Genomic DNA, 11,437 nt, shown 5'->3' with positions numbered 1-11,437 from the left:
TCTCCTACCGCTATATCCGCATCTGAAAATTGTATTCGACTGTTTTACAAGTGACAAGTTTACCTATCTGTAAAAACAAGTTCAATCCACCATTTTTTTACCTAATTAAATGCCTGTACCAAATCAGGATTATAACAATTGCTTTTAAAACTTTTTGCTTTTTCAAACTGCATTGAACATGACGATTTCTCTTTTAGTTTAGTCTTCACATCTAATCCTTTAGAGTATCCTTATATGTGTACTCTTTCTTCAAATTGACTACGCGTCAATTTTTTTGTCTTTTTAATTACAGTGGAAATCGTTGTTAAAATACTCAATCAATAGAAGTTCATAATTTAAAAGTGTCTCCGGGATATATTTATTGCATGCTAGAGATTAGAATTTCACACATTTTAAATTGCATTTTTTTTTCTATTTTCAGTCGCTGGTGTGTAAAGATTGCATTAGTCAAAGTGAAATATTGAATCACTTCGTCAACGTCCGCAAGAGACGATATCAAAAGAGAAGAGGAAAGAAGTAGTTCCTTGGAAACAAATTAAATTGAGAACGTGATTAATTACTTCAGGTCTCAAAGATCAACTTCTACATTAATTTGTTTTCAGCCATTATGTTACATAGCTCCCTTAAGTATTTTATTAATAACGGAACAAATTCAAATATCAATGTTAGTGGAGAAATCTACATGCTTCATGAAACGAGTACTATGGGAAACTACGTAGCGTCAGTGGAAGAGATATCCGAACTGAAACAATTTGAGACTTTTTATAAACCTATACATGGCTACCTAGCCGCGTGTGTTTGTGTATTTGGAGTGCTGGCTAATATTTTAAATATAGTTGTGCTGACGCGGAAGAATATGCTTACGTCAACAAACGTCATATTAACTGGATTAGCAATTTCGGATGGACTAACAATGGCATTGTATTTTCCATGGGCATTAGGAATGTACATTATAAATGGTGTTGAAGCTCGACCGTCACGGGATACTTATCAATTGGCTCAATTCCAAATGGCTTATGCTATAATGAGCGTGATAGTGCATTCAGTATCGATATGGCTGACTGTGACGCTTGCCGTCTTTCGATATGTTTTTATCAGATTCCCGCGCAGAGGTGTTCGACTTTGTAACATAGAAAGAGCGAAAACAGCATGCGGTATAGTTGTTGCGGCTGTCTTATTTGTTTGCTTGCCAAATTCACTGACCTATGAGATAGTTGGGGAGAATTATAATATAACTTTAAAGGACGGATCCTACGTTAATGGAACTGTATACTGGGTTGATGTGAAAAGTGCAACAGGATTCTGGGAAGTTTTCAAAAATCTAAACTTCTGGGTTCAGGCTATTTTTATAAAGCTTTTACCATGTTTTCTTCTAACAGTGTTTAGTCTGTTGCTACTTAAGACAATGAGAGACGCTGAGAAAAGACGTAAGCGGCTTCTCAACAAAGTTCCTTTGTCTGACGGAGAAAGTGGTGCTCTGAGCAGTGGAAGTAATACAGGAAAGAAAATAAAAAAAACAAGTCGAAGCAACAGAACAACTCGCATGTTGCTTACTGTGGTTTTTATGTTTATCATAACAAATACTCCACAAGGTATTCTTAGTGTCCTGAGCGGCCTTATAGATGAGTTTTTTCATAACGTGTACATGCCACTAGGAGATTTATTGGACATTATGACATTGCTGAATAATGGTATAAATTTTGTTTTGTATTGTACTATGAGTAAACAATTCCGAGAAACATTTATTAAGATATTTGTGAAAAAATCTACGGGCGCTAATAATGGTGTACGTAAAACTACCACTTATATAACGGCGCAAGATACACAAGCTACGCGCGATTCTGATGTATAAACATTGCTAAATATTGTTTGTAGATATTGTTTCATCATGACAACAGCATTTGTCAATCAAATGGTGCATCTCTTCTTTTTTATGGTCAAAATTCAAAGTAAAGAAATGTAATTGAGCATGAGTTACTGATAATAGGTATATTTATATTTTCATAGTTGCGTTGATTGGTACGGCCCCTTACAGTTATTAACTTATATTTCCGAAAATATTGATTAGAGTTTGAACCATATATTAATTGATAATTCATATACTGAATGAGTGTGTACGTATGTGTGTGCATGTTTGTTTGTGTTTTGAAATAATCATGCTTGTATGTACAATTCAATGGTTGCATGTGGATCATACATATACATATTTCTCTAAGTCGTCAAAGCTATTATTATGAAATATTCAATTATATTATTTTAAAGTCGACAGGCTTAAATCCTAACTAAAAGTTAAAAGCGAAATCGCTCCTTCCATCTCTTGTTTGTTTTACCTTTGAAACTTCCCATGATACCTCAAACAGTTATTGGTTAACACAATCAAAGATCAAGCGGAAATTCAGTCTAATAATCCCACGGGACCGGTAATACATATTGGTTGACTCGGACAATAATGTGTACAGATAGGTCATAGGTCGTCCTGTCACAATAATATGTACGGATAGGCCATAGGTCGTCCTGTCACAATAATGTGTACGGATAGGTCATAGGTCGTCCTGTCACAATAATGTGTACGGATAGGTCATAGGTCGTCTTGTCACAATAATGTGTAAGAATAGGTCATAGGTCGTCCTGTTACAATAATGTGTACGGATAGGTCATAAGTCGTCCTGTCACAATAATGTGTACGGATAGGTCATAGGTCGTCCTGTCACAATAATGTGTATAGATAAGTCATACATATGTAGGTCGTACTGTCACAATAATGTGTACGGATAGGTCAAAGGTCGTCATGTCACAATAATGTGTACGGATAGGTCATAGGTCGTCATGTCACAATAACGTGTACGGATAGGTCATAGGTCGTCCTGTCAACTGAATTCTGTTGAACTAACACACAATCCAACGTACAATGTATCGTATAGGTCAAGAACAAAGTATGGTTTTATATTCATTTCATATCAATACGTTCTCGTCCTGAAATGCAAGTACTATTTGCCACTGGACGTTGAACAGCAACCAACTTTCATCATCCAGATAGATGTTTGTTTTTATGGTCCTATTTTATTCTATACATAATAGAAAAAAGAAGATGTGGTAGGACTTCCATGCATGAGACAACTCTCCACTAGAGACCAAATGACAAAGAAGTTAAAAACCTAAGGTCACAGTATGTACTTTAACAAAGAGAAAAAACATATCGCATAGTCGGCTAGCTATACAAGACCCTGGCTATTAGAGCAATATTGAGAAAATTGGCTTTTACTTTTAATAGGATTTTACAGATACAAGAAGATGTGGTATGTTAAAGTAAACCATTATAGGTAAATGACATCTGCAAAACCATTCAAACGGGAAACCAACGGTCTAATTTATATAAACAAAAAGAGAAACGAGAAACACTTACAGATCTGTATGAACCACATGAACAAACGACAACCACTGAACATCAGGTTCCTAACCACATGAACAAACGACAACCACTGAACATCAGGTTCCTAACCACATGAACAAACGACAACCACTGAACATCAGGTTCCTAACCACATGAACAAACGACAACCACTGAACATCAGGTTCCTAACCACATGAACAAACGACAACCACTGAACATCAGGTTCCTAACCACATGAACAAACGACAGCCACTGAACATCAGGTTCCTGACTATAACAGGGGCAAACTCGTGCAGCGGGTTTAAACGTTTTAATTAAGGCCATACGATACAGTTTTGAACCTGTATTTACAAGTTGATGAAAATTTGCATATAGGCTATTTTTTACCTGATTAAATCAAATATGTAATAAAAAATATACCTTCATGTGCTACGTTTTGAGTAATATAAGGTCGAAATTTTGTATATTTGCTCAAAATTCAGATTTGTGTCCGTATTTTCTTTTTCGTAAGAAACACATACACTTTTTTGTTTTAAAAGATAAACACAAATGGTTTTTGTTAAATAATCGGTAATTTCTGTATTCTATAAGTATCATTAAAAATTATGCAATTTTTATTCCGAAATAACTCTATATTTATCAAATGTTCATGAATAGAGGAAAAAACGTAATTTTTTGCCGCATGTTTATCAAAATTAAAAAAATTGCGCTATTTACAGTTTTATAAAATTTGGGTCACATAATCTCCTTGCAAAATGAAACAAATTGCTTTTAAAAAAATAGGGGTCCATGTACTCGTTTTCAAATTAAATCAGTTTGAATGGTAAAAATCAGTCGAAAATTGCATCTTTTCCCGATATGTCAGAGTTTGACGTCGCGAAAATATTATTTTACGTTAGCAACGTCATTACCTTCCCTGTAACTGTATCGTATGCCCTTATATAATGGTTTCCTCACTAAGACATTGACGGCAACTTTTTACATAAAGGTTGATGACAAACTATTTATAATTCGTACATTATAATGATTACAATATTCTCAAGAGAGAAATCTATTACGGAATTTTACAAAGGATCATTAAGACACTTAAATTATTAATTCCACAATCTCTGATTATATTGATTTGTGATTATAACTGATTATTAGAAAATGTGATTATCAAATAACTGCAAAAACTCCAAAAGGAACCTTCTATATAGAATGGTTAATTGTTATTTCCATAATAGAGGGTCTGAATGCGGGGGAGGGGATTAGATTTAATTCACTTTATGTTCTATTTTTTTTTATTCTATTTTTCAATTATTCTCTTTTTTAATTATGTTTTTTTTACTATTATTCTTTATTATCTGTGTACTTTATTCAGCACATTTTAACCAGTAATACCTATTCTGTAAACCCCATTCTGACCCTCATACAATATACTTGTACTATTCTGTAAACCCCATTATGACCCTCATACAATATACTTGTACTATTCTGTAAACCCCATTCTGACCCTCATACAATATACTTGTACTATTCTGTAAACCCCATTCTGACCCTCATACAATATACTTGTACTATTCTGTAAACCCCACTCTGATCCTCATACAATATACTTGTAATAGTCATTTAAGAAAATAACTTTAAATTGGAAATGAATAAAAGACTAGTTTTGGACCATACTTGTACCTAGAAAGGGTTGCATGTCGTCATAAAAATGTAGTTTTGTGGTTATCATTTTTGTATCTGTTGGGGAGCGAGCTTGCTCTGCTTTATTAAGGTACACATAACGTTATATTCTTGTTTCACAGCCCAATAAGTATCAATAGAATATGACAATGAAAGAAACTACTCGTAAACAGAAATGCCTATACGTTTTATATAAATCATCAAAATTGTTTTTGTTTTGTGAAAATAATTTTTAATTTGTTTATATTTATTATCTGAGATAATTACAGGATATAGCTGTTTTACTCTACAAACCTATTAACAAATCCTCGTTCATCTTTCTATACCTTTAGGAAACACTAACATATAATGAAATATACACGGTCTCCCCGCGGAAGCTTTTAACCAATCATATTTCTAGAAATGTACAGGAGGTAAGATAAATTTATATATCCGACTGTGCAAGATCCTCATGAGTCATGGTCAGTCAAAGTCGTTAAAAAAATACCTCGTTGTCGACATTTATATATAATAATAACCTCGCTCATTTTATTTGCTTATCAATGTAAGTTTTTATAACGTATGATAATTTTCGGATACAATCTAAACATTCCCGTTTGTTTACCCATTGTCTATATTTGCATTTATTTAAAGCATGTTTGAAAAAAGATACACTGTAAAAATGTGATTAAATAACATATGTAACATTGTATTATAGTATATATTTATCTAAATAAATGTTGTTACAATATATTATAGTATCTTAAAATTGAGAATGAAATGGAGAATGCCTCAGCATCCCGACCAAAAAGCAGAAAAGAGCTGAAAGCTACCAATGTGTCTTTAACACAACGAGTAAATGCCGCACTCAGAGGCGGGCTTCAGCTGAAACCCTCAACAAAAATGTTTACAAGTTCATAGAAATTGGACGTCAAACTAAACTCTAAAACATACAAATAAACTAAATTTAAATCAATCAGGACTAGCATTAAAATCGTACATTTTAAGTACATGTAACATAAAGTAAACGTTTACTGACATAAACACATACGCACACATAGGTTTTATATTCAGTTTATTGCCTGGACTTTTTCTACAGATATCAGAAACATAATTTAGATACCCACAATACTTTAAGTTTATGTGATTTATAATAATAAAAGACAATACGACAAACCATTCGGCACACGTTGGTAGATTTTAAGAATGTCAAGTCGCAGAATCTGCCGAGTTTTGCCGATTCTATAACGGAACACACCATCATCGACGCCTCTACGTATACAAACAAACTAAGACTTACAACAAGGAATAACTCATGATACAGGGGAGGAGGGGAAGGGGCTTGGTGGCAGGATGGTCTAAAATCATTATCTGTTTCACTAGGCTGTTAGTTCTGAGATTGTGAGTACAAACCTGGCACGTGGCAGGGGTGCTCGACTAAAATCCTAGTTGACAGGAATTTTGACGGAAGTCGGTTGTTCCGGGCAATCAAGTTTCCTCCAACAATTAAAAACCAAAACGACGATATCATACAACAAACACTTGAAAGTGGTATTCAATCCAAACAGTCAATCAGACAATCACATAATCTTTATTAACTGACTAGGTACATGCATACCATTTGACAGCTTTCACAAGTTTTACGTTCGCTCAAAGCTCCTTAGTCGAAGCTACCAAAAAGCTGAACAGTGAGGCTACTATAACCCCGTGAATTTCTGACATAAGTCCGTGAACTTCGGCATGGGTTACATTAAAGTATGTAGGTCTATAATCGACACTATGTCTGCCTTAAACGCAAGACTGTATAGAATATATACAAATTTATTAACACAAGTTTACAGTTCGAAAGCTAGGGGAAGACTGCCCCAGCAACAGTTTACAAAGCATATAAATTAGATCCAAGATAAGGGTATTAAAACATTATAAAAGGTTCTTATGAAATATATCTATCATTGTCTAATCTTAATAATATGTAATAATAAACGGATTATTGTCCTCCGGCTTAACTTAGCAAAATAGCGATAATTGCTTCTTTTGAAGTTGAGTGTAAGTTTAGCACTTTTGACAGCCATCGGATTAAGTTGTAAAATAGTAAATCTATAATCTCTTTGGATATTTGAAATAAGAAACATTATATTTAAGAATAAAGATACATTTCAAACAAGAAATATTCAACTTAAAACTTAAATGAGAAATATTCAATGTAAAACGAAAGTTCATATATATATTCAATTTAAAATGAGAGTTCATCTAAAGCACTTTGCGAATTATTGTAAAAGTTCCTAAAGTAACTTTTCTTCCGGTTATATGGTCCGAGTACACAGTTATTTCGTAGTGCATTTCTTTTAGACAATAAATGTAAATAAAAAAAATCCCACCTGCGCTTTCTCAATAACATTTTTACAGTGTGTTGTACTACTTTTGGGACAAATTATATCAAAATTATAGAAAACTTCATCAGCTCTAACTCAAAATATGGACAATTTTGTGTTAAGGGGGTCTTGAAATCTTTTGACAGCTTCCGAAGTGCTAATTTTTGACCTTTTTCAGCTGGACCTAATCACTACTTTACCTAAATATTTATGACCCAAATTTTTTTACAGTGTCATTTCACCCCCCAACTTGCTATATGAGGCGTAAAACATGGAGAATTAAATTTGGAAGGGGTATAACAAAAATTGGCAAGTAACACACTGTCCACATTAAGGACTATATTCGTGAACAACGAAAATCAAAGGACGATAACTGTGTACTCGGACCTAATAGGATAGAAAAAGTTGACCAATCTTTATAAAACTTGGTATGACACAAGCCTAATATATTATAAGACTGCTTACAAAGTTTCATAGCAATAGGATATATATTATAGACTCTATGATTAATTCTATATTCAACTTTACGTGTTAAATTTGGACGTTAAAATTGAGAAATTTCAACTTTCAACATTTGGGGCTTTTAAAATTAAAATATTGCAAAAAAATACTTTTACAATGCCTTAATATATAATACATCATGTATTTAAAGCAATAGAGTACTCATTTTATATATCAGACTTAGCATAATTTTTCAAAAGTCAAATTTATATGAGCCTGTGCCTAAAAATGGAGGTTTTCCAATGAAGGGGAGCCTTACATGAAGATGTAATATTTTCCAGCAATTTTAAATTTGTGAAGCTTTTTGATTATAAATGATCCTTACATATGTACTTAATGTACTTTAAATGGAAAGAAAACTTACAAATAACATATCATGTTAGTTTAAAAGGGTCTTAGGCCAAGTATGACTAAAAATAATTTAGGGTCAATTTAGGCCGTAGCACATATTTACATTTAAAAATGCATATTGAAGCTATGGGAAATAAAAAATTGTGTCTTTTCTATCATTTCTATACTCAGGTGACATGATACAATGAATCTGAGCACAAAAAGCCTCTTACATTCAACTTTTTGAGCAGACAGTATGGTCTGATACAAAGATTTTTCACTTTTTAGTGAAATACTTGCATGCAATTTTAGTCTCAACAGGCTTATATTTGAACCACATGGTATCCTACAGAGGTAAAGAAAGATATTATGTGAAATGAAACAGGTACAAAAGACATTGTTAAGTGCTTTTTATACAAATTTAGTGAGGTCTTTATTATGGACTTCAACTTTTATGTACCATGCTCCTCACATTTAACTTGATCCAAACAGGGCGTTAGATGAGGGTCATTTATACAACACACTTTGCTCATATTGTCTGAGATAATCTTCTTTTATGTAAATTCAGAGTTCACAAATGAGTAATACAACTGGATTAAATCATAGAAACACAAAAATTGACACATGAAAACATGTCAGATAGAAAGTCAAAATGCCACTTATGCATCAAAATTGAAAAAGCTATGAAATGCTTATTTTGACCATATAATGCCAAAATTGGTCATTTTTGCAGAAATTCTATCAAATAAAAGTTTAAATCCTTTAGTTTTATGCTATTTGACAAATTGACACCATCAAATCATTCAGGGAAGTTGCCAAAGTACAGATTCTATATTTCCTGATTTCACCTAATAGGATAGAAAAAGTTGACCAATCTTTATAAAACTTGGTATGACACAAGCCTAATATATTATAAGACTGCTTACAAAGTTTCATAGCAATAGGATATATATTATAGACTCTATGATTAATTCTATATTCAACTTTACGTGTTAAATTTGGACGTTAAAATTGAGAAATTTCAACTTTCAACATTTGGGGCTTTTAAAATTAAAATATTGCAAAAAAATACTTTTACAATGCCTTAATATATAATACATCATGTATTTAAAGCAATAGAGTACTCATTTTATATATCAGACTTAGCATAATTTTTCAAAAGTCAAATTTATATGAGCCTGTGCCTAAAAATGGAGGTTTTCCAATGAAGGGGAGCCTTACATGAAGATGTAATATTTTCCAGCAATTTTAAATTTGTGAAGCTTTTTGATTATAAATGATCCTTACATATGTACTTAATGTACTTTAAATGGAAAGAAAACTTACAAATAACATATCATGTTAGTTTAAAAGGGTCTTAGGCCAAGTATGACTAAAAATAATTTAGGGTCAATTTAGGCCGTAGCACATATTTACATTTAAAAATGCATATTGAAGCTATGGGAAATAAAAAATTGTGTCTTTTCTATCATTTCTATACTCAGGTGACATGATACAATGAATCTGAGCACAAAAAGCCTCTTACATTCAACTTTTTGAGCAGACAGTATGGTCTGATACAAAGATTTTTCACTTTTTAGTGAAATACTTGCATGCAATTTTAGTCTCAACAGGCTTATATTTGAACCACATGGTATCCTACAGAGGTAAAGAAAGATATTATGTGAAATGAAACAGGTACAAAAGACATTGTTAAGTGCTTTTTATACAAATTTAGTGAGGTCTTTATTATGGACTTCAACTTTTATGTACCATGCTCCTCACATTTAACTTGATCCAAACAGGGCGTTAGATGAGGGTCATTTATACAACACACTTTGCTCATATTGTCTGAGATAATCTTCTTTTATGTAAATTCAGAGTTCACAAATGAGTAATACAACTGGATTAAATCATAGAAACACAAAAATTGACACATGAAAACATGTCAGATAGAAAGTCAAAATGCCACTTATGCATCAAAATTGAAAAAGCTATGAAATGCTTATTTTGACCATATAATGCCAAAATTGGTCATTTTTGCAGAAATTCTATCAAATAAAAGTTTAAATCCTTTAGTTTTATGCTATTTGACAAATTGACACCATCAAATCATTCAGGGAAGTTGCCAAAGTACAGATTCTATATTTCCTGATTTCACCTCTTAGGTCCGAGTACACAGTTATTTCGTAGTGCATTTCTTTTAGACAATAAATGTAAATAAAAAAAATCCCACCTGCGCTTTCTCAATAACATTTTTACAGTGTGTTGTACTACTTTTGGGACAAATTATATCAAAATTATAGAAAACTTCATCAGCTCTAACTCAAAATATGGACAATTTTGTGTTAAGGGGGTCTTGAAATCTTTTGACAGCTTCCGAAGTGCTAATTTTTGACCTTTTTCAGCTGGACCTAATCACTACTTTACCTAAATATTTATGACCCAAATTTTTTTACAGTGTCATTTCACCCCCCAACTTGCTATATGAGGCGTAAAACATGGAGAATTAAATTTGGAAGGGGTATAACAAAAATTGGCAAGTAACACACTGTCCACATTAAGGACTATATTCGTGAACAACGAAAATCAAAGGACGATAACTGTGTACTCGGACCTAATAGGATAGAAAAAGTTGACCAATCTTTATAAAACTTGGTATGACACAAGCCTAATATATTATAAGACTGCTTACAAAGTTTCATAGCAATAGGATATATATTATAGACTCTATGATTAATTCTATATTCAACTTTACGTGTTAAATTTGGACGTTAAAATTGAGAAATTTCAACTTTCAACATTTGGGGCTTTTAAAATTAAAATATTGCAAAAAAATACTTTTACAATGCCTTAATATATAATACATCATGTATTTAAAGCAATAGAGTACTCATTTTATATATCAGACTTAGCATAATTTTTCAAAAGTCAAATTTATATGAGCCTGTGCCTAAAAATGGAGGTTTTCCAATGAAGGGGAGCCTTACATGAAGATGTAATATTTTCCAGCAATTTTAAATTTGTGAAGCTTTTTGATTATAAATGATCCTTACATATGTACTTAATGTACTTTAAATGGAAAGAAAACTTACAAATAACATATCATGTTAGTTTAAAAGGGTCTTAGGCCAAGTATGACTAAAAATAATTTAGGGTCAATTTAGGCCGTAGCACATATTTACATTTAAAAATGCATATTGAAGCTATGGGA

General features: G+C 32.4%; 1 protein-coding gene across 1 annotated transcript; it reads left to right on the top strand.

The window, feature by feature from the left end:
* The first annotated feature begins 421 nt into the window (after positions 1 to 421).
* Positions 422 to 5,790, top strand: LOC139500589 (G-protein coupled receptor dmsr-1-like). The gene is made up of 2 exons (XM_071289345.1): positions 422 to 3,449; positions 3,655 to 5,790. Exon 1 carries the CDS (start codon positions 608 to 610, stop codon positions 1,850 to 1,852), a length of 1,245 nt encoding a protein of 414 aa, XP_071145446.1. The 5' UTR covers positions 422 to 607; the 3' UTR covers positions 1,853 to 3,449; positions 3,655 to 5,790.
* The last annotated feature ends 5,647 nt before the right edge of the window (positions 5,791 to 11,437 follow it).

The sequence above is a fragment of the Mytilus edulis genome, chromosome 13 (genome assembly GCF_963676685.1).
Source record: "Mytilus edulis chromosome 13, xbMytEdul2.2, whole genome shotgun sequence".
In the NCBI taxonomy this organism is placed as follows: Eukaryota; Metazoa; Mollusca; class Bivalvia; order Mytilida; family Mytilidae; genus Mytilus; species Mytilus edulis.
The sequence above is the reverse complement of the archived record's forward strand: the minus strand, read 5'-3'. Positions and strand labels throughout refer to the sequence as shown.

Coding starts and splice junctions, on each gene's coding strand:
- LOC139500589 (XM_071289345.1), top strand. CDS start 608: ATGTTACATAGCTCCCTTAAGTATTTTATTAATAACGGAACAAATTCA.